Raw genomic sequence first — 24,879 nt, 5'->3', positions numbered from 1 at the left:
TTAAAATGTAAATTTTCACAGTTAGCGAACCGAAAAAAAAAATTACAATATGCTGCGTTTTTCATTAACACACATTGCAATTGATGCACCGAGCGTAAATAAAGAATGAATGCGAAATAACAACCATGCCCTTTTGCATTTCAATCGCTTCATTCATCCCCCGACCCAAAACACGCATCATTTTCGATGATTATTTATCACTCCCACATTCGCGCTGATAGAGTCATACTCGTAGTCATTCGATGGCTGTGTGCCTCTTTCGAAAGAGTCGAAACGCACGCCGTGCGCGTGTGTGTTGTGTGTTCTACGGTTGGGAATGACCCGATCAGGGCGCATGTCACGGCCCTTATAAAGACGCTTTTCGACGTCGCGACGGCCACAACCGCCGCGCTCCCGCATCGGTCTCCGCACACGCAAAAACACCTTCGAAAAAGATACACTCCGGCGTAGCGGACGCAAAACACAAAACAGACTAAACCGCGACGCGATAACTGAAAATTCTACAAAAAATTAAAATTTGGCGGCGGAGTAAAGTATTTAAATCGGTTGGGAATAATATTGGCTGAATAATAGAGGGCTGTCGTCGGTGCGTGTCGCGACGAGTTTTAATTCGATTTCAACCGCACGCAGCGAATATTAGCGAATTCAACAAGTCTCGATTGCGCGGCGTGATTTCGTAAGCTTTTTTTCTTCCCGGGTGCGAAAGCTTACGCTCAACCGATTGGCAACCTGTTGAACTTTCTCAACTCGATCGTGCTCGTAACAAAGGTAAGTGTACAACTTCGCTTTTTATACAGTTTGCGACTACTCGACTGCATAATCATTGTGTAACACATCAAAGAAATAAATTTCCAGAATCAAAGAATATAAAAAAATGTTCTTTTGCGTATAAAATTGGATTGTTCATAAAATTTACGAGTTCGCATTTTATACCGACGTTTTTATATCGCATGTAGTTGGAGAAATCATTTAATTTTGTTGTAAATAAAAAATAATAGTTATGAGTTCAAAAGTTCAAAAAATCGCTCAACAAATACCAGCGAACTCATAAATGTTATGCAAGAATAATGAAAATTAAATGTCAATACCATTACGCGCTTGAATAATATTATATCCATTATTTTTGATGTCATTGAATTAAATTAAGGCACATTTTCATAAAGGAAGGCTGCTTTTTTCGGCTTCTAGCAGAAAAAAATAATATATTCAAAGGAAATTGCGTCCGAAAATTAAATGGTAAATAATCGGGTAAGTTGATATACACAACACGATAATAAATTGTCGTACACATTTTGAGATGCGTCTAAAAGCAACTTTTTAATGAGCAGCAATATCTGTTTACAAGACGCGCAGGAAAAGCGTAAATTGAATAATCAGATGATGAAGATACGGTTGAAAAAATATTTTTTTGCCAATTTTATGTAACCTTGGCATAATTTTTTAAGAAAAATTTCAGTTCATATGAATTTTAAAAAAATAAGAAATATAACGCTTGTAAAAAGTGTTTGGGCACAAATTTTACAAAGCCAATACATTTTTAAAAGTTGATCTATACTTTAGCCTTTGCGACGGTAAAAATGAAAAATGATTAAACTTCAAAACAAAAAAAAATGGAATTTTAACTTTTTTTTAATTTTAAGTTAAAATTAATTTTAAAAATATAAAAAATGTAATTTTCAAAACATTTTTCGTTAAAATGTATTTACAACGACAAAAACAACTTTTTTCTCTCTATATTTCAGATCAAAATTAAATTTTTACACCAAACTTGCAACTTTTTGTCGGCAATTATTCACAAACAGAAAAGTAACACAAATTCAATAAAATTTTCAATCAAAAACTAAATTTCATCAACTACAACAAATACAAAAAATAACACGTACTAAATCAAGCCCGGAATGTGCAGAATCGAACGCGTCAATGCACTTTGCGCCCGCCAATGCCGCACCTTGAAACTTATAAATAATTAACGCAATCAATTATGCAGGTTGGGCAATTCGCAGACTATCGATACACACCATGCTGCTCTGCACCTACACCTGTTTTTCTGTTCGATCACGATCGCCCTCAACCACCCCGCTTAATTCTTAATTCACCCCGTGGGAGTTGCCACCATTGCCGGGAAAGTTTCTTAGGTAAACGCATTTTTCACGTACAACGCTTCATTACTCACAAGCGATTGATTTACGTCGAACATCGCGTAATAAACTTAAAAAGTTAGCTCAGCTCGTCAAAATAGAAAAATTTCTAGCCAAAAATATTATTTCATAAGTAATTAATTAAATTTTTATCCGTTTTATTTTTGTTTGTTTTTTACGTGTAAACTTTGTTCATCTGTATTTTTCGGTATTTTACTCAAGTGAACAACTTGGCGAATAATTGCGGAATTAGAAAAGTTAAAGTCAGAAGGCGTAAATTCCATTCTATTTAACGTCATAACATAATCGTGCTTAAAATAATTCGCCGACTTTTAGCGCAGAATGCTGTTTTCTTTGTCGGCGTTTTTCCATTTTCATTTGGAAGCTGTAGGATTCTTCAGTGCACGCGCAGGTAAAGAAGGAAGTATGTAGGTCAAACTCGTGGTTTTCGGATCTCTTTAAACGTAGTAAATTATTTCAAATTTATTAAATTTTCTTCCCTTTTAAAACACAAGTTAATTGATAAAACTAACAATGTAAATATTAAACCTAAATTGAGTTCCAAAGGTTGCAAAAGTTGGCAAAATAATGACGTCATTGCACTAATTTCAACATGTCCGCCTACATTGCGCAAGTAAGTAGTTCGTCCCAGTTGAAGCAGTTGAGTACCCGCGTTATCAACGGCGAAGAATTCATCATGCCGGTTTCGCAAATTCGCACGCCTACAAAACTTTCGTCCGGCTATGGCGAAAATCGTCGTTATGCGCGACGCCAACAAATCAAAAGCGGCGGTGGCGGTGCTAACTCGCCGACCAGCATAACGCGCCACGCTTGTAATGAATTAATTTTCGACTAATTTCTCGCAGCGAACTTGCCACTCTGGAGATTGCCGAACACGACCATCCTGTGCACTATAATTAGCAATATTCATAAACGCTGTGTGCTACTTCGTGTTGAGTAATTTGTTGATTTAAATGTACAAAATTCAATAATTTAAGAAAAAAAAATCGGTTTTGTTGAAATTGTGGAAGTTTTCAGTTCCAAATTTAGAGAATGCTGGTTGTATCGAAAAAATTAAGAGCGCAAATTAAAGCGACGCTATCAAAACTCAAAAAATCTTTATTTTTGTATTTTTTTAAATTTAAAAGAAAAATTTGGAAAAAAACGACAAAAATCAATTGAAATCTAATATTTATGGTATTTATGTTAATAACAACTTAAAAACTTTAATTTTTGTGTTTGTAAACATTTGCCAAAGAAAATATTAAACTCCAAAACGAAAAAATCTTTTTTTTTTGCAAAAATAAAAATTACTTCTGAAAATGCAAAAAAAAGTACTTAATTATTTAGCTTGACAACTAAAAAATACTATGATACAATCCTCTATAATATTTTTCCTCTTATAATATGATGACACAATTCCTTCCCGACGGTCTCATGTGCTAATTAAATTTTTAACATTCTTGTAAAACTAACTACATTTAAAAAAATGCCATTACTTTCCCTCACGCACGTCACACGAGCAGCGCGCACCAGAAACTTAATTTATTTCGAAGAACAATCCAATTAACAAAATGTAATTAACTCCTGGATATCGATTCAATTTTTTATCACGCTTCACAACAAATTAAAATTGATCCATTTTGATTCCGGACGCATTTTTAATTGCCCTCCACTATTATATAAACATCTAAATATGATGCCCCGGGGGGAAACAAAAATAAATAAACTTTTTAATTGCCTTTGATGACTTTATATCGCATAAATCCAATTTTATGATGATTTTCCAGCCGGGCAAGTTTAATTTTACAACTTTTATATGACTTCATTTTTCAAGAAAACTACAAAGTTTTCATTATGGACATTACCCAAACTCATCACTGTTAATTAACAGCGTAATGAACATAAATTGAAAATTAATCGAAAATATTTGTTTAGGCAATAATATATTGATTACTAGAGCCATCAAAGTATACATATACATAACTTATAACAGTTTCAAACTAAAATTTTGTGAGTATCACAAATAATTAATGCATCCCTAATCCTATGACTTTTTATTTTTATTTATATTTACTCGTATTAATTTTGTAAACGCATCCAAACTTTCTCATAGCACGAAAGCAGTCGCACGGAAAATATTTCCATAATACGATAATAATATAATACCAAACAAACTTGAAACTTTATGCAAATTTATTTAAATACCTAGTTGTAAAATTCAAAACTTTTACATTTTTTGTTAATAAATTTTAAAAAATACCATTGCAACACAATGTTCAGTTCAAAAGGATACTTTTTCATACGATATTCTGTATCATATTGCGTAAATCTTCGTATTAAACAACTTCAAACATTTTCTATGTATTTTATCGCTACAAAAGAATATCAAGATACAAACGCGTAAAATATCGCATATCAAATGGGAGTTGAAGATATTAAAATGAAATAAATTTCACACGTAACTTTACTTTGCTGTGACCAATTACGCGAATCGAGTGAGTTCTTCCTGTGTGTAACATCGCTTAACGCATGAGTAGACGCCCTTTGTATCCGGAATCCCAAATGCAGCTACCATCATCTCGTTGGGGCTCATTATGCGCTTGCCGCAATGCAACGCACGGCGGCACAGGCGCTCCGCGTGTTGATTACGTTTTAAATTAAACAATGTCGCGCTGCTAGTGCTATTATCGCATTACTGCATTAGGAATACTAATTGGGGCTTTCATTTAACTGAATAGCGTTTAACACGAGTTAAACATGATAAACATGTATAAATTGAGACTAAATACAAGAATTAAATATAAGTCATTTAGATTAAATTAATGAAACAGGTAAAAATGAAGTGTAAAAGTAAGAAAATTCAAAAAAATTGATTTTTCTTTAGTTAAATACTAATTTTTAAAGCTATAGATTAATTTTCTCGGTGCAACGACAAAAAATATTTTCATTCACAGCAATTATGACCTAGAATATTTTTTTAAAAGATATGACATCGATGGTAACATTTGAAATATTGTTGTAATTATGATCCCAACATCCCTACAAATTGCAATGCAAATTTCTATAATTTAACCACGATTTTTTAGCTAATTTGTTGGGGTGCACGTTGTGTTACAACAAAATCGTTTAAACATAACACAAATGAATACAACTGAGCGACGCGGAATTCATATTTAGACTTCAAGAAATATTTACCGGCATTTTTACAAAAGTAATTGAATTTATAACCAACTTAGACGAAATTAGACAGATGTCAATCCGCGTAAAATACCAATATTTGATTATTTTTTGTCAAAAAAGTAAAAAATTACGAACTAAAATATAATTTTTTACCAACAAATACAAAAATTTAAGCAAAAATATTTTACTCATTGTAAAAAATGTATATGTCCAAACAATATACAAAAGTTTTTCACAAAAACTCATGATCGCACTTCATATTATAACTAGTTTTGTAAAAATTGATCAAAAAGTGATATTTTCAAATAAAAAATGTAAATTAAGCAATAAATTGCGACTAAAATCCATGTTTCTTCCAAATGTGACATTTTTTATCCCCTGGTATTGCCTCTGTAGTATTTTGTAGACATGTATGCAAAATAGTATCAGCTTGTTGTCGAATAAAGCACAACAGTTGACGGGACACATTGTGGCGTATAATGCTAAAGGTTAAACGAAGGCGTCATATTTGTATACAGTAAACCATTTGAGCCCAACAACTACTACCACCATCACTCACCAGCACCCTTGAGTAGATATTCTTTTGATAAGCGACCTGTAAGATCCGATCGCGTTCATAAGAAGTTATCAAACGCGCAGTGTGTCAGTCTGGCGTGCAAAATGTGCGCGCCTCGCGCCGAGCGAGGAATCCTCCGCGGCTGATTCAATAACCCGCTTGTCCTGCGCCCCCACGCGGTTTGGCCGCCTCAAATTGATTTTGCGATTTCGCAATTTTGCCACGCAAATTAAATTTGCAAACAGTTTTCCATGCGTTCCGCGCGCATTTCCAACTAATTTCCAGCGCTTTTATCGACCCGCATTCATATTTATGCTGACCAACATCTGAAACTCCCACATAGTTGAAATATTATTCTTAGTGATGCAAGCAGATTAGCATTGTAACATCAACAGATTAGCAAAACTGTTCAAAGTCACTTTGAAATACTCTAATTAGTGTCTTACACACACATTCCGCCCGTAGAGACATAACCTCATTGTCATGCAGATTAAACTAACGCATATGCGAATACGCAGATTATATTTGTGTATTTGGCAGAATTACACTACCAACGCAAACAATTAACTACGCGCGCTGTGAGGTTGTGCAAACCCACATCCATGGCATTCTTCGTGTGGTGAATAATCCTTGGTAAAGTACTGAGAGCAACTATCTTCGTACGGAAAGTTGCGCAATCCATATTCTCGGTTACATCAGAAATTAATCCTATTATGAAGCAGAAACTTTCTTCCCATCTTAGCAAAACTAATTAAATTACTTTGCGGTAGTGTTTTTTGCAAGTATATTAATGATTTTTAAAATAATTTAAAATTTTATTTTAGAAAAAAACTAATATAACTATATAGTATAAATGTGAATTTTTTTTGTGATTTTGTACGTTTGAACACGTTTTACGCAAAAACCACTTAACAAATTTGGATGAAATTTTGTATAATAGTAGATTGGGTCCTGGAATAAGATATAGACTACAATTTTTCCCAAAAATTAACCGATAGAGAGCTCAAAATGACTGCAAAAGTTTGTATGACCAATACATCATAATTTGAGATATAAAACTTAAACAAAAATGTATTCTATGCTCAAAATATTTCTTTTGACAAAAGTTTTAGGTTTTATTAAGTTTTACTCCTATGGGAAACAGGAATAGATCACAAGTATCATCATAAATGCATGTTCAGTGAATTAACATTCCCAATCATCAAACACATCAATTTATTTGCAATTTAAATGGTAATTTCGTCATTAATGCAGCATTCTCGTATCTACCTCACACGCAACTCCCATTACCCAAGATGATTCAACACGTCACCCGAATCTGACATTTTATATTCCCTTTCGTAGTTGACACACATATTACGACAAATATGTAGGTTACAACTCAATAACTCCAATATCAAATGATTGCACATAGAATATAAATGCAAGACATTTATCAATACAAAACCAACTGTGAGTCTTGCGAGCTTTATGCACGCGACGCCCGGCGCATCCACATTTCCGAATCGAATCAACTCGACTCAATATGATGGATGTTAGACTTAGTCAAGCTTTAGATTTATTTATCGCCCACACTTCAAATATTTGACGAAATAATATAAATGGAAATTGCGGCGATAGATTACGTTACCGCCCGAAAAATAATACAATACAGGAGAAAAACAAAGTGCTCAAAAATAATGACATGACGTCAGCTGCAAGATGTGAATGATGTTTGTTCTAATCGTAATCATTGCGTGCGCAAATGGGGTCGGTTTTAATTTCCTGTCGCATGATCGCGCGTTTTCTAAGTGCACGCGCTGCACAATCAAACGGGTAGTACTGGTTCAAGTAGGTACCGACTGGTGTAATACTATACTCTGTGCATGTTCAAAATTATCAATAAATATCAATAAAGTATGTTTAACTGTAATTAAAAATTAATCAAAGTAAATTTTTTATATCTACTTTTGTATTATACTAAAATATTTCTGATAAGTTCCTAAGAAATCAATGGATTTATGGTTATTTTAGTTTTATGTGAATAAACTAAGTTTGGTATATGAGTATATAGTTCGACATCATAATGGTCACATTAGAGAATTGATTTCCAATCGTGTTACGTCATTAATCACGTAACGAATGCTACGGCCACTCCACGACAACCGCACGGGCTGCTAATATAAATAGGCGACTTAACGTTTCTCCACTCGGCTTTCCTCTAATTATTGCGTTTGTGGAAAATCATGCGTGATTCATTATTGGAAAGTGGTAGGGGTTCATTTGGAGCGTGTCTGGCTGACACCTAGGTTTCAATGAAAAGAGAAATGCAATCTGTTTATTTATTTATGGTGGGTTTAGAGAAAATAAATAAACATTTGGAATTTGCAATAAAATATCGTTTAGCAAAGTGAAGGAAAATTGATTCAGGGCTTTTCATATCGTAGTTTGATTAGAAATATCACAAATAATGGGAAAAGGGTTCAGTCAAAGACGCTTAAACCTAACCTGAGACGTGCGCCTGTAGTGGTTGACCGGTCAGACATGACTAAGAGCAGAGCGCACTGCGCGCAGCCCTTTATACCCGCAAAAAGTGGTGGGGGAAAGCCAGTGTGACGCGAGTCGTTTCGAGCGCAAGTAACTGCCGCACTGCACGATCTTATATGTTGTAAATTGATTAATTTTATTTTTAGAAGTAAATTCTATCGAGTTCTGTAATTTTAAATTTTCTGAACATGTTTCGCGTTCTCGAAACGCTTTAATCTCGACGCTTTAAACGAATAAAAATAAAACTTTAAATACAAAAATAAAATATTGAAAAATCGCTGATCATATTTAATATTCAATTAGTTTTAAAGCTTCATAAAACAAAAATATATTTACGAATAGAAAATTATCATTTTTATGAACATTTTTACTTCAAATGACAATTTTCCCACGAACAAATCTAATAAACTTCATCCAAAAACAAATTAACCCATCGATTTGGATAATTCCAAGTTAGCACACCGAGAAAATTGAATGTTGCCAAATGGCAAAGCGCATTTACTCGCACAAATGGCACTACTATGCTAAATGGAAGTGATTGCTATGCTAACGTACACGTAAACGAATCAAATAGATTTCCATGACGTCGCCCTGCGTTCGATAAGCAACACACAAGCGCGCCAAGCCTACTACACCCGGGCATTTTAAGCCTGTAATAAAATAAAATCCGATAACTGAACGGAATCAATGGCGATGCAACAAGCAGCAGGCGAACGAGCGCAGCAATTGTTAAATCAATCTGCGATGCACTTTTACAAGCGCATTTCCTGCAATATTCTAATTCGCTTGCCGCCTGGTTTACGTATTGTGAGCGAAATGTGCAAGCGAGGTTCGAATGCGTTCGGATTGAAACGAATGCGTTTGAATCGCACGCAGCGGCGTTTTTTCTCACTGCGGACGCGTTCATGCATGTTTGTTTGCGGCGCTTAATATCGCAGATTATCGCATAAATTTGTTTGGCAAATAACATCCAGCGGATGAAACTATTTTTAATACCTGAATGAGCGGCCGGTAAATATTTAAACATGCAGAGAGTTTGCTAATGCGGAATTATGAGCAATAATATTTGCTTTCGCCAGTCACGCGTCCAGTGGAAATTGGAAATCTTTACTTGGCCAGTGATTCTTTTTGCTATTGCCGCGTAAGTTTCACTTCGTATTAGAATGATTGATGATATTTTCTTGTCATATTGCTTTCAGGCTAAGAGAAGTAATTTTTATAATGCTACTTACACAAGTTGTAAACTAAATTTAGAAGAGAAGACTTTTTTTTTACCTTGCGTTCCCAAAATATTACAAAAACTGTAAAAAACTAGAATCAGAAATTAATTTTTCAAGAATACAGTTTACTTGTTATTGCTGTGAATTTAATATTCAAAAATTTAGTACAATTATAACTTAATTCACTTTTTCTTTTTTTAAATTTCTTCTTTCGTTGAAATTTTTTGAAATTCACTCACAGAACGATTTATAAATTAGAATTTCCATTTTCCCTGCAAATTTTCCTCGACATTGATGTAATTTTTCGCGATTTACTTGAAATACTAAAAAAATAATTTCTTGAAGTATCACTTGATATTGTTTATACACATATGGATTGTATATTGTCGAAAACGGTAAATGTTACGACATTAATTACACGTCTGCTGATGTTAGCCAACTTTGGTAATATTCTACACTCTCGCGCACGCAACTTGTTAGCCCTTTGAAGCTGTTTGTCAAGAAGGAGCGGAACACAAGTAAACCGTGCAGACAACGCAGGTGAGACCATTGATTAAAAGCCTTTGCTTCATTATCATCATACATGATATATTTGAGTATCGATCAATTTCGAGATCTAATAATAAAGGGAAATATGCTATTGTGATTAAGTCAAACTTTTCTATACAATTTAATGCAAATACAAATAAATGTCGAACCGTCTTTCATATTCTAATCAATTTAGAAGATTTTTGAAGTTTCAAAATTTCGCATCGGTTATTTTGAGTAAAAATTATAATTTCACTGATACAAGAGTTTAAAACTCATTTCCATAATACATTTGTAGTTTTTTAATAAAATATAATTCCAAATCTTAAAAATTTTGATATCTCTTCGTTGCGGCACAGATTAAAAATACATAACAATGAATAATACTAAAACCATATCATAAAACAAAAAGAATATTTTTGAATTTTGATATTTTAGTGCAATTCAATGTTTTTTCACGATTCAATCACGCATTCAACGAAAAATTAAAACTAAAGAACAAAAGAATAAATATCGCTGCAAATAAAATCCATTCACATTATAATACCAGTCAATTCAATTGAAATAATAAATTGTAATAAAAATATCCCATTGTGATTAAGTCTAACTTTTCATTACAATAAAATTCAACCACAAACCGTCCGAACCGTCTTTCAATTTCATGAACATAGCTGATATTACAATGATAAATGTATAAACAAACATCTCTTTTTATCATCTTTACTTGCGGTAAACATATCACAAGTTTAACCTTGAACGAACTATACACTATACGATGCACCGACATTGACATGGCGTGGTCAGTACGAAAATACGTAAAATTACACCGATTTATCACATTGCATTAAAGAATTTCTATTATAAACAGAAAATATATGACATTTATGATGTATCACTAACCTTTTAAAAACCAACAGGACTTTGGTAATGGATACTCGTCTCTTCCAGGCACACGCGAAACACTAAATGATCACTGCTGTTCTTAACACACTCGTATATTGTTAAAAATGTGAAAAGTGCAATAGTTTGTTTAAGACCCGAACCGGTTTCTGCACACAGCGCGCATCGCACAATTGTTTTTAACTGACTTACATTCTACTTTCTTTGTCATCGCGGCTTGAGGAGAATCAGTATTAGATGCGCAGAGTACGCGCAAGCGCATTTAACATTGATGGATTTAAAATTTCAAACTGTAAAAATTACTTTAATTTTAATTTGAAACTAATAAAGAAACAACTAATTTAAAAATAAATTGAATCATCAAACGTTATAAAATGAAATTAAATATGTAAATATATCAATAATTAGATATGTTAACTTAATAAAAACCAAAATAAAAGTATTGCGCCGTAGAAAAGTTTTTATATAACCCAAACAATTGGACATGTTTTTAAAAACTCATTATAGAACCTGTCCAAGTTAAATCCACCGAATTGAACTTCCCAAAACAATAATTAAATAAACAAATAAATAACCGCGATAAATTTTAATTCTCATTTGTTAGAATGAAAATCAATAATTATAATACCGTATTTTTTTAACAATTAAACATATCTACTAATTTATATTTAAAAAACGTAAAATTTCACTTTAATGTAAACTCTTCAATTATTCCTTGCACTCTGGCACTCTTAGCGCATTCACCTTTACCACCCCGATTCCTATTTACATTTCACATTCCGATGATAAAATATTCATTCTACGACTGCTTGAGAGCGTAATAACGCGGACGCGACTGCCAAACCCGTCGCATTTCCAGAAGCTGCTCGTTAGATTTATGAAGCGGAATAATTTTAGCGGGCCAGCAGATCGTGATTTTGAAAGCTTGAAAACGATGTTTGCGAGTGAGTACCTAGGTAATGCAGATGTATGCACAAACGATGCAAACGTGTACAGTTATTGTGGGCGTCATTAAGCGCCAAACGATTCATTTCATTTCGGGTCCAAAACAACGTTTATTATTTCGAGCACATTGTTGACATGCAATTTTGTAGTGCAAGGGTTGATGACTAATTTCATTTGCATTCAAAATGTAAATTACGAAACTAACATTTGCAATTATTATAATAATTACAGTATATTTTGAGCATATTTGACATTTCAATATTCTACCTCGGTTAATATTTGGAAAATTTATATTTTCATAGATTAAATTAAAAAATAAAAATAATTCGAAAAATGTGAAAATTTTTGGACGATTCGCTGCTTTTTGTTATCTCTTCATTGCGGTACGGTATAAAATTATATAATCGCATTATCTGCATCAATAATACTAAAACTATATCAAAAACTAAAGAATAAATATTTATATATTGATATTTTTATTCCAATTCAATATTTTTCCGCTTTCAATTCAACGAAAAATTAAAACCAAAAAAGAATTACGATCGCTGTCCGATAACCAAATAAAACTCGTTTACATTTACATTGTAATCCGATCAGTTACTGTCACACAATTCAATTGATATTTACTGCCCGAAGATAAAAAAATAATATCTGTTCATTTACTCGGTAGTAAATTTTTATTGCGTTGTTAAACATTGAAATAAATTATAATACTCTACATTTTACTCTAATATAATTTTAAATTACTTGTTGATATAGGCAACCAACATCATTGCTTCTCCACGTGTAATGTCATGTAATATAATGTAAAGCTGGTTGCGTTTCAAGTACATGACACAGAATATAAAATAATTCCGCATTGTGAATTCAAGACAATATACTTACTGGTTAAATGTTATTTTAGGAGAGTAAATGGGTTTGTAGCGTTGGGCATGACAACCCAATTACCGTTCATAGCCCCTGGCCACTTCTTACCCTTCCCTTCCTATATGCGCATAACGTCTTCTTCATCTTTGAAACCAGTTACGTAATATGATTTATGAGTGTATCGCACACTATGGTAATTGCTATAAATTACTAAACTGCAACCACTAATATCACAACATAATAATTATAGATTATTTATTGATTTAATTAGTAATTATGCAACCAATCTATCAACGTAATATTTTGCGTTTTGTAATGGTTGTAAATATTATTGTTAAAATTACACAATATAACATGTTTGGCTGCTGCTAATTAATATTGTTTACAACTAGAATATGTATTTTGAAACAAAGAGAAAAAGCCAAATATACAACCGGTATAATAGTTTTAATTTAAATGTGAAAATGATTTTTGTATGTTTGTGTTTCTTTCACGCGTAAACTACTAAACCAAGTTTGAAACATTTTTGTATAAAAGTAGATTAAACCTTGGAAAATGACATCAAATACTTTTTGAAGCAAAAATTAAATTTTAAAAGCATAAAAATAGAAAATATAAATTTTTATAGAAAATAGCTCACAGTTTTAAATATATTTCTAATGCATCATCAAAACTAAACTTAATATTTAAACCATGCAAATTATATTAACAAACGCCCAATTAGTTGTCGACATTAATTTACATGCGAATGCTATCAGCCCAGCTAATTCAATCTATCGATTGGGAAAACAAGTCGTTTAAGCCAATATTGAAAGCCAACAAATACTCCATCCAATTAACGGAATATCCTAGATCTGAGTTTAATAGAAATTTATGCGAAACATTAAAAATAATATTCATAAAACAACTTTCAAAAAGCTTTCACAAAATAAAAATCCTCCACTTTCTTACTAGTACTTTTAGTGCTCAAAAGAGTGAAAAAAAGAAGCTTTATACTTTGCACAGTATAAATCCCATGTCGCATTTTGACATTCTCGTGGCGGAAGCATTAGTGTGTGAAATAACATTTTAGTGACGGCTGTCATGCGCGCGGATAAACCTCGCCCCCGGTCTCCGGGCATGGTTTAGGTCAAACGACGCAGTGACCTCCCAGGCCCACATATCTACAGGTGGTGTTTTCGCACCCGCTCGCCATTATCACAATTACGCGTGACAATCGCATGTCCACGGGAGTTATCTCTCCGCGTGCCTTCGCTCATTCCTGAAGTCCACTGTCCCGGCTGACTCTAAAGCGCTGAGGAACTTTTCATCACGTAATACGAGCACGCGTTCACCTTTAGCTAGAAGGTGCATACCAGATAATTCCGATAATAATAATTATGGTATGATGCGTGGGCAAATATGTGAGTTCATATCTAACATATTTGTTGAGTTGGAATTCAGTGTTTGCTTTGGAAAAAATCATTTATTATTTGATCCCACGCAAAGAACAAAAATATGAAGAATGGGTTGCCTATATGTGAATCAATACATCATGTCAAAAGTTGAAAAGTAAGGTTAAAACACTTGTTTTTTTAAATTAAAAAGTTTGGAATTTAGAATTTTTTGCGCTCCTCATTGATTTAAAGGAATTTACACATTTAAAATGCAGATTTGGTTGCCTATATCACATCAGTCCATGTTAAAAGTACAAAAACGAGGTTATAAAGTTTATTTACCCTCTAAAACAATAAAATACCGGTAGATAATTGAAATGACCTTTAATGATTGAAATTTATTATAGTTTCTTGCGGCAATTAATTAAAAACAACCGTAAATTATCTATTTTCCAATAATTACATAGGGGTTTATTCCCATTTGAATTTGCAAAGTTATATTTATCATTTTTTAATTGACTGTCAACTGTCACGCCCCGCGGCTTGCAAACAATAACAAAAGCAAAATCCGTCAGGTGATATCGATCCGCAAATTGGAAAACTTAGCGCACAACTTTTCTCGCATTTCGATTTCGCCTTCGCGGCAAGAACTCACGCTCGTTAGCAGCGAGTTAATTGTGTTAATTGAATTCGACATTTGCCCTTCTACCGGAACGCAACCACCATTACCACTTAATTCGGTTGCATCCATTGCGTTGCGAAATCTGTTTCGTAAGTTGCACGTGCGGAAAACATCAGCCTGATTTCGAAAATGTTAAAAACTTAAAATCAAATTAATCACATTTACTACTAGGTGCTTAGTTTCTTAGAAATATATGTAAACTACAAGTTACCCAATGCATTCGAACAACCTTTAACCTATTGATGCATTCAACTTTATGAATTTGCGAGTTCCGCAGCACGTGTACGACTAATCGATTGGGAATGGAGCCAGGCGTGCATAATGCAAATTTGAAAATATTAAATGAAGCGGAAATGATGTCAAGTGGGACAGGAAGCAACCGAACTGAATAATCCTTAGTTTAGTTTTTATAATCTTTCCATTCTTATTCAATTTTCCAGCCTGTCGCAACCAAAATATCAAAAAATTGAAATTTTCCGTATTTCAACAAAGTCAATACAATTTCTCACTTTGTGCGTGTCACATGTTGTTTAATTAAACATTTTAATACACATAATGTCAATACGTAACATACGAGTACATGAAAAGGTGCGTAGGTATAACAAACACGACAAGTAGGACTTTGAAGCATTCCAACGCACGGGAACGACGCGAATTGCTAAAATAAGTGAAATTCTCGCAAATATTTGCGCAACATGCACCGCACACGCGACAAAGCCCGCAAAAGCTTTTTGATGCATTCATATGCACGCACAGAAGGGTCAAAACTCGATGGACGGCTTGAAATACACGTTTCCGATTGAATTCATTCTTCATGCGTTCCGAAATGCGCGCCGAACATTTCATGCTCATTCCGATGCTTATTGACTGGCAACATTCCGATACCAACCACAAAGTGTTTCATTATTACTTTTTCAACAAGCAAAATTCAAAACTTCCACCCAGAAATTCCAACATTGAAATGAAATGAATATAAATAAAATTCAGTCGCTAATGGAAAATCTGTTGCAAATCCGTTTGTGTCAGGACACAATGAGCTCGCCCGCACAGGTGTAAACCTGTGAAACCTGCGCTGGTGCAACGCGAAGCATTTACATTTTAATAAGAAACGCACGCTCATGTCGGATTACGCGCCGACATTGCGCAAAATGTAATTTTCATTGCGCACTGAAAATAAAATGATAATGTAAAGCAGTTAATGTTAATGCTTCACCTTACGCTCCGCACGCCAAAATGAAAGGCATTAACATATTACACACGCAGGCATACACGCATTTCTGCTTATTATTTTTTAAATCACATGGCATAAACATAAATGTTTGGATGCTGCTAATTAATATTATTTACAGCCAGAAAATTTTCAGACAATGCGGGAAAGGAGATTATACATCCGGGATAATTATTTAAAATTTAAATTCTAAACATTTTGAAAATATGAGGGTGGAAAAGTAATTTTTGTTTGTTTGTTTTCGTTTGGCGCCTAAACTACTGAAGCGATTTGGGTTAATTTTTGTTTAGAGCTAGATTAAACCTAGGACAATAACATAAGATTCTTCTTGTGGAAAAAATAAATTTTTGAAGGCGTAAAATAGGAGATAAAAGTTTGCAGAGCATATAACTCACTACATCTCGTATTATTATTGAATTTTAAAGTTAAAAACTAGAAAAATGCTCATTTTATGAACGTAAAAGTAATTTTGTATGTTTGTTTTCCTTTGGCATCTAAACTACTCAACCAATTTTGATAAATTTTGGTATGGAGGTAGGTTAAACCTTGGAGAAAGACATAAAATACTTTTTCTTGCAAAATAAATCAGTAAAGACACGATAAAAATTTGTATACTATAAAACTCGCAGTCATAGTTACAAAATTCGATTGTAGATGGCGTTACGATGCTCTGCAAATTTCTATTTTTATCACCACCTAACCAAACTTTTGCAATTATGACTGTCAATATTCCAATAATATTGAAATAACTACTAATCTCCTTCAGATATTTTAAATGTTAAACATAAACATTAATGTATTCATCCAGACTGAGTAGCTTTATTCCCTCCCAAAGGGAATTTTGTTCCATACTTGTTGTTTATTCATGAAATGCTTAATAATACTGTATTAAAGTGGACATTACACGGGTCGCGACGCACTGCTCCAAACTTTGATCTCGTTCGGTTACCGTTTGTCCCCGCACAAAGTTACAGACTAGACACAAGTTTCGAGCCCTTATTTCCCATCACCGGCGCGGATTTGACTTTGATTATGCATCGCAGCACACACTTGACAGGAAGTCCACTCACTCGACGGATGCAAACCGCCCACAACCCCAAAACAGAAGGATGTAATCATTGTTCGCTAACACACAAAATATGATCTTCTGCGCAATAAACTTAACACGCGGCAGACACGAATGACTAGACAGAAACAGAAATATAAATATTATTAATATTAATTATAGAAAGTTTCCGTTTAAATATTGATAGCACAGTGTGAGCCAATCACGCAAAGTTGTTACATCATGAAATTAGCGTTAATTTGGTAATTTCTTAGAGCCGGCGGCGATGATAATAACGCAATTAAGACATTAATAATGAGTAATCACTGATCGTTATGCGTTCGCGCATGTCGTGTGTTGATGTTAGCATTTAGCGAGTTTGTCGCCGAACGTCTTTCTTATTATTGTCGGGTGCGTGTTTATCCGCGATACATGTGTATTTATGAAATTTAGCAACATTCTTCGAGGTCTTTCGTGTTGCGTTACTCGCTGAAATTTGTATATAAACACGAGATTATTATAATTGTGGTTTGGTTAAGTGAATATCAGTAGGCAGAGTGCATGAAATACAGAAAAAACATAAAAAAAAGTCTTAAAAAATCGTGTGAAGTGAATTATAAACTTGAAAATCGAAAAAGGAACAGGAATTATGTCAAACGTAAGTTAGAATTCATTATTGTCTACTAAATGTGTAAAAGTGGACTTTGGGCCACGCGCAGTTGAGCATATTCTCAAAAATTGATGATAACATAAAGATGATTCAGTTTGGACTTTGTTCCCATGCGTTAGAACTGTGGTGCAACCCGTGCGGCAATCTAACTATAACCTCAATTTTGAGGACGTTCTATTGTGTTACATAAAACTTCAATTTGCAGTAACTTTTGACTCCGACCAGCTAGGACATTGGTTTAAACTTCAATCGACAGTTTTAGTCAATATCTATCAATTGCATATATAAAATATTATTATAATTTTTTTATAGTAAAGATATTCGGTGATAAAGTGTAAAAATATTGAAAAATGCAAAGAAAAAATGAAAAAGCATTTACAAGTTAAAAAGTTAATAAAAATGTAAAAATCATAGATAGTTAAAAAGTGCGTCTCAAAAGCTATCGATTGATACCCATAAACCGTAATAAAATAATATATAACCAAATAAAATAAAAGAAAACCTTAATATTTGCAAATATCAAAAACTACTTATTCTAAATATAACTCCCAAAAATTTCCACAAATTCTACAAAATTCCATAATATTGCACAATTTATTGCAAAACCCATAAAATATTTATTACTCCATTGCACGTTAGCAACACATGCTCTAATAATATTAACATGACGAAATATAAAACAAAGATCAAAACTCTCTCAATGATTCGATTTGATGCTTAAAATAACTCGCATAAAAGAATGATTATTCTTCAACTTTGAAGACTTTAAAGACGATAACCTTTCAGATAGTGCAAAATCAAGCGATTCATTGATTAAAGCAATTTCGCCAATTTATGAATGAATTAATCGCACATCGCGCCACATGTGATTCATATCATTGCATATCATCGCGGAGCACGTGAAACTTATCTAGATTCTAGGCAATTGTAGAAATCATGTGCAGACTGCAATGAACTAGTATTTGTTCAATAACGCAAACATTTACAAATAATGCAAGTAAAGTTCATCATTCGCATGATTCAATTTCACATGACACTGCTGACATTCGTCCTCACGCGACGTCGCTATCTGAATCAATTAACACACAGTTGAACTTGAAATAAGACAATTCAAGGCATTTACATTTTTATATACATTTACTGTAAATCAATATTTAACACACAAACGCCAAGCATATGTAGATATTGCATTAAGCTAATAAATAACAACAATAATATTATTATGAGCATAATTTCGACATAGAATGAAATTTGATTGAGACTAAATATAGATTAACGTGTTTGAAGTTCATCAGCACGGAAAAATATCGAGTTTATAAATAGGCAACTTTATCAAAATATTCCCCAGTTAAATATCTGTTGTTTTTTGATTACTTTTGAGTAATTAATAAAACTTTATGCAATTTGGTCTAAATTAAGCGATAATTTGATCAGTGGCAATTGATGTGTTGACGCAAATTGAAAAAATTAAACAATGATAGGCAAAATAATGAAAATTTATTCAGCCACCACCAGTGCGCTTGCTTCATTCTGTCATGATCGTTTGCCGAGTGATATAAAACGAACGAATTATTTCATCACCTCATAAAATCAAAAGCAACAAGTTAAGCAACAAATTAAATAAGAAGCGAGGAGTATTTAAATTTGAGTGTTAAAAAAAGTGGATTTACACGTAAACTAATGAAGGTACATGAATATTTTTTTTATAAATTTGTTTATTGATAAATTCTTTATCTACCTGTGCTAATATTGTGTTGATAATTATTTTTAATCCGAAATTATAAACAAATTTGTGAAATTTTTGAAATTTTAAGAAAATTAATTTTAATTGTTTAAAACTTTTTAATAAACAATGCAATCAAGAAATTGTTTGAACAAATAGATGCAAAATTTAATCCAGAATCTACTTCTGAAAGAACTATTGTGGTAAAATCAATAATTTTTGTGTAATTAATTAAAAACTAAACTATGGTACAATGTCTTTGAATGCGCGAAATGTATATCTCCAGTTTTTCACTCATAACTCAAAAACTAATCAAACCATTTTAATAATTTCTTCATAAGTACCTTCAGCATTAAATTCTTAATCACTGTGCACAAAAATTTCATTAAAAACATTTTTTTACCATAAAATACATGCAAAATTTAATCAAATTCATAAAATTTTTAAAACTCAAACTTTAATTGTTTATAACTTTTTATGCAATAATCCCACCAACTTAAAATATACTCTATTAAAAGTAAAATTTAATTAAAAATATAATCCCGAAAGAATCTCTACTGTAACACAGATAGTTTTCAAGTAATTAAAAAATAACTACCGGATGATCATTAATAATTCATATTTTCTTCACGTCAAAAAACACAACAACACGTTCTAGTTTACTTGCAAGCTTAAAACAAACCATCGGTGTGCGTGAAGACTTATCAAACTAATTATCTGCCCGTTTGTATTCCAGGATAGTATGATGCGTGTGCCCGTGTACATAGTATGCGCGGCGATAATCGTTGCAGTAAACAGCGAAGATAATTATTACGGCCGGCAGAATGCGCAGAGCCTCGGCTACAACAATCTGGAGGATCAGGAGGCGCTGGGCTACATGCTGCCAAGACTGATGGCGAAGTACCGGCTGTACAGACAATGGGGCGGCGCGCCGCTCCCGTCCTACTATCCAATTTCTGATATTGACTCCAATAACATCGACACTCAGGTGAGTTGAGTTGTTTTATCTGCGGTTTTTTTCACATTTTATTTCCGCTCCGATTTACAAATTGAAGTGCCATCGAGATATTTGAAATAAAGACCCAGTCGGTGAGCAAAATCGATAAATCCTCAGGGATATAGATTACAAGAGTGATATTTTTCTCGTTTTTAACGAGTTTAGCAGAAATAATTGTTGAAGAATAAAAGAATCAAGAAAAATCCTCATTTAACCGCTTTTAAAATGATTTTACATTAAATTACGCCGTGTAGTCTTTAATGTAGACAAAAGATAAAGTAACTACACGTCGTAGGTGGAGCGTCTTGTAATTAGCGTACCGTGTGCTTGTGATTTTAGATGGAATTGAGTCAGGAGGAGCGCACCAAGAGGGCCGGCCGCGGCGGTCTGAGTCTACGCGACGTCGGCCCATCGCTCTCCATCAGCAACTCGCTGGATGTGCTGCGCAACCGCCTCCTCTTAGAGATGTCGAGGAAGAAAGAGCTGGAAGGCGCCAACCGCAACCGCGGTTTCCTCTGCAAAATTGGAAAGCGCGGCGCGCTCTTTGACGGCAAGCGGAGATGCGAAGATGAAAAATACGTCGACGACAATTAGGCGAGTCGCCGCCGCCCACCCGCCACCGCCCAACCTATCTCCATACCCGAGTTAATTTAAGTTGTGCGAATTCTCACCTCCCCCGTACGCCATGCATAGATGATCAACATTGATTTCGGTTTGAGGTTGGATCAAACCACAAATTCTTTGCGCTGCAGTAACAGGACACCGATGCGTTTTTTCCACTTTTGGGCTACTTTTTGGAATGTGATATAAAGTGCGGAATACGTCCTGCTGTTTATTTATTACTTAACTTATTATTAACTTATTCAGCTAGTCACAACGTAGATTTATTTCGTTGAAAAAACGCAAAGCTTTGTTTAAAATCAGAAAAAAATTGAAATAATTTTTCGTTTTTTTTTTAAGACGCGGGCAGTATTCTAGCTTGTACGGCCTACGCAGTATTAATTAATTAGTCGTGAAGCAAACTCTTTAGAGATATACGTAACCCCATTACGCAACAAGATACAATTAAATGTGAAGCATTCAATGTCAAGCGCGCAACGGTTTCTATCGTTTTTCTCTATTTACAACCACTTCGCAAAAAGTCCACGTGTTCCCCAAACTCCCCAGAGCCTCACTACTAGTATAACTAAATGGCAGCTGCGAAAACTATTACAAGAAAGTTATATCACGACTATATTCGTAATGATAAGAGACATGAAACACAAAATACAAACACACCGAGAGAAAACATGTTTGAAATGAATTGAAAATTGAAAATTGAATTTTAGAACATCTAAGCCATGCAACGATATATTATAGCGCAACAATGTGTGTCCATGTATTTTTCTCAGTAGTTATACTATGAATATGTCTAAATATTTAATCAAAAACAAGCGGAAACAACAGTGAATGATGATTGAGAGAAGAACACGCAGCATGGCAACACAAAAATATAACTAATTATGATGTAAAAGCAGAAGCTAATGAAATGATCATGTTATAAGTTATATTTTGTAGGGTATAATATATTTTTAAACTAGATGTTTTATCTAATGATACATGTAAAATTTATGATATATTTCAATGTATCATAAAATGTACAAAATAAATGGTAAATGAAAAGCCTACTCTTCAAAGCAAATAATCCAAGTATTTACTCATTATTCATTAAAACTCCTCATAAAAATATTTAAATAAAATTCTTTTATATTATTTAATTCTCTTTATCATGAGACTCATCAATTTTCCAAGAGAGATAAGTATTCCACGCGATGGCAACAAGCTGTACAACTAGCACTTGATAATTCAGAGGCACAACGTAAAAGTTGACGAGTTGAACAAACGGCCACAGTTTGTAGTTGGTCATGAGGATATTTTTGTATTCATTGCGAAATTGTCGTTTGATTTCACTTATTGGTCGAGTTTGAACCAAACCGAGTGATGTGATGATCCCCGCGATCAAACACGGTGCCATGCATGCTTGATCAACGGCGACCTTTTTAAACACGGCGTATTTACCTGCGCCGAAATTCTTTTGCAGGAAAACGTACCAGCGAGTCAAAACTGGTCCCTGTTGAAATAAATTGCTTCAATTCTTTGTGAAATGATACCCCTTGCGACATCTACCGGATATTTCGCGGATTGCAATGAAAAACATGCGAGTTTAACCTTATAATTTGAAATTAACTTTTTCGAGATAAAATTGTATTCGCAATCACTACGCATTTCAACTCAAGGAGTTATAAAGGTAAGATATTCATTTTAAAAGTACTTACGACTAGAAATGTGCCGACCGTAACGAATGACATTGTCCTGTAAAAGCTGTATTCTTTCCATGATTTGCGTTCGACGAAAGTTTGTGCAAAGACATCACCAGTTCCCATCAAAACGCCAGTTTGTGCCACTTGGAAATAGAATGGATGTTTGTTGAGAGCAGATTGATACAGTTTAACAATTCGTGACATTGTGGTGAACGATAATTTTGAGATTTAGCGACTGAACTGCACAATAATTGACTACATACTGAGGCGCACATAACCTACTTGAATACATGTGTTATGGCAATAGATTAGATATTGCGCTAAATTCACAATAATTTCGATATTAACTATTGCATTACATATCTAGTTTATCTAGTTATGGTCACATGTTGGAATTTTTTAGTTCATGAAAACTGTAACAAATAAACTTTGAAGTTAATTTTGATGTAAAAATTCTATCAGAATGACAAATCACCTGCCACACTTTTTGATCACAATCATTTGGTAGAAATAGAAATTTTGATGTTATTATTATAAAAATTTGTTAGTAAATCTTTAAAATGTGGAGAAATATCCTCAGAATCTTGCCAAAGAATGTCAATCACATTTGTTGCAAAAGCAAAGTGCATAAAATCACAAACCGAAAACGAATACTGTATCATTCTGCGTTTTTAATGTCCACCGCAAATGTAATGCTTGATTATCTACCGGATGACACCCCGGAAGAGATATGCAATGAAACACTTGTTACCAACATTGATGATTTGCAATTAACAGCGGATATTGAAGCAACCTATGCACAAAGTGGCGAAGCACTTGGGAATCTTATAAAAACCCTGCATACTTGCATACAAGAAATATGCGAACAGTATCAGCACTGCATCGCGAAACAAATTGAGATAACAATGGCATGTATGCAAATGGACACACTGAGTCCACAATGGGATGAAATCACGAAGTATCGCGTCAGTGCTGATGATTTAAGAGTGGAGTTTATTAAATACAAGACTTTGGCTGCTACAATCGGTTCGATTGTTAATAATGAACGATTTAAGAGTGAAACTCCACTGTCAAAAGGTGAAATTACGCATGTTGCTGAAGCTTACAAGGGACTTATTGATATGATTGAGAAACAGACCAAAGAAAATAGTTCCTGGGACTCTAAACTTGTTGATGTGCATATGAAGAGTATATTGGTCACAGATGTAGAATAATGTAAAGAATTTTTGTTCAAATAAACAACTTGTACAATTTAATATTCTTTAAAATTGTTTTTATTGTATTTTAAAGTTGATTTAATTTCTATTTTCAGATATATTTCTCATCATGAGTTCTCAACGTGGAAATGTTTCAAGAAATCGTCCACAGAAACACAAGAATCGCCATGCATTCAAGAATGATCTCCACGATAAGAGCAACAAAATCAAGATGATCAACAGCATTCAAGTCGGGGATGTTTGCGCAAGATGTAAAGACATCATCGATTGGAAAATCAAATACAAAAAGTATAAGCCGCTTAGCCAGCCGAAATCATGCACGAAATGTGCGCAGAAAACCATCAAGAAAGCTTATCATGTGATCTGCACAGAATGCGTGAAGAAGTTCAAAGTTTGCGCGAAATGTCTGGAGTCCAAAGAGATTATTCCAGCTGCTCCTGATCAACAGGAACAATTGAAACTCGACGCAGAGATGAGAGCAATGTTGCAATCTTTACCCGAGCGTAAAAGACGAACTTTTATTAGATATATGAATAAAAACAAGAAGCTACAAGTGAGAATCCACAGCCTAAAGAAGAGCAGAAAGATGATTTAATGGAGAAGTTAAATAAACTTAAACTAGAAGCTGGTTGTGATGATGATGATGATTTTGGTAGCGATTTTGGGAGTGATGTTGATGATATTGATGAAGATGATGATTGTAATTCTGATGGAGATGATAAAATATAACTTTCATGATATTAATTGTTGTTTTTTTTAACCTTTTTACTCCTCATAA

At 33.7% G+C, this 24,879-nt stretch overlaps 3 protein-coding genes across 5 annotated transcripts; 2 read left to right on the top strand and 1 right to left on the bottom strand.

The window, feature by feature from the left end:
* The first annotated feature begins 387 nt into the window (after positions 1-387).
* Positions 388-22,268, top strand: Dh44 (diuretic hormone 44). 3 transcript variants are annotated; one of them, XM_065307038.1, is made up of 3 exons: positions 388-768; positions 20,324-20,575; positions 20,924-22,268. In XM_065307038.1, exons 2-3 carry the CDS (start codon positions 20,330-20,332, stop codon positions 21,176-21,178), a joined length of 501 nt encoding a protein of 166 aa, XP_065163110.1. In that variant the 5' UTR covers positions 388-768; positions 20,324-20,329; the 3' UTR covers positions 21,179-22,268. The 3 variants fall into 3 exon arrangements, with proteins under 3 accessions (XP_065163110.1, XP_065163108.1, XP_065163109.1); XM_065307036.1 differs by lacking the exon at positions 388-768 and adding an exon at positions 17,479-17,852; XM_065307037.1 differs by lacking the exon at positions 388-768 and adding an exon at positions 19,370-19,550.
* Positions 22,269-22,308: 40 nt separating this feature from the next.
* On the bottom strand, positions 22,309-23,484 carry Mpv17 (Mitochondrial inner membrane protein MPV17). The gene is made up of 2 exons (XM_065307035.1): positions 22,900-23,484; positions 22,309-22,694 (listed from the first exon to the last, which is right to left on the bottom strand). The coding sequence occupies exons 1-2, from the start codon at positions 23,086-23,088 to the stop codon at positions 22,338-22,340; spliced, it is 546 nt and encodes a 181-aa protein (XP_065163107.1). The 5' UTR covers positions 23,089-23,484; the 3' UTR covers positions 22,309-22,337.
* LOC135795360 (uncharacterized protein C9orf85 homolog) lies at positions 22,711-24,845 on the top strand. The gene is given in 3 exon segments (XM_065307034.1): positions 22,711-22,871; positions 24,197-24,646; positions 24,649-24,845. Coding segments are annotated over 2 exon segments (618 nt in total). The 5' UTR covers positions 22,711-22,871; positions 24,197-24,210; the 3' UTR covers positions 24,831-24,845.
* The last annotated feature ends 34 nt before the right edge of the window (positions 24,846-24,879 follow it).

Source organism: Atheta coriaria, unplaced genomic scaffold, assembly GCF_025399875.1.
Source record: "Atheta coriaria isolate IRGN ID8LTWV9N9 unplaced genomic scaffold, Caltech_Dcor_3.1 hic_scaffold_7_pilon, whole genome shotgun sequence".
Lineage (NCBI taxonomy): Eukaryota > Metazoa > Arthropoda > Insecta > Coleoptera > Staphylinidae > Dalotia > Dalotia coriaria.
This window is presented reverse-complemented; position numbering and strand designations above follow the sequence as displayed.

What these genes read in the sequence shown, in the direction of transcription:
- Dh44 (XM_065307036.1), top strand. An exon ending in CCAATAACATCGACACTCAG is followed by an intron (nt 20,576 to 20,923) that starts GTGAGTTGAGTT and finishes TTGTGATTTTAG; the next exon opens with ATGGAATTGAGTCAGGAGGA.
- Mpv17 (XM_065307035.1), bottom strand. Translation starts at nt 23,088, where the DNA reads ATGTCACGAATTGTTAAACTGTATCAATCTGCTCTCAACAAACATCCA. An exon ending in CGGTCGGCACATTTCTAGTC is followed by an intron (nt 22,695 to 22,899) that starts GTAAGTACTTTT and finishes TTATTTCAACAG; the next exon opens with GGACCAGTTTTGACTCGCTG.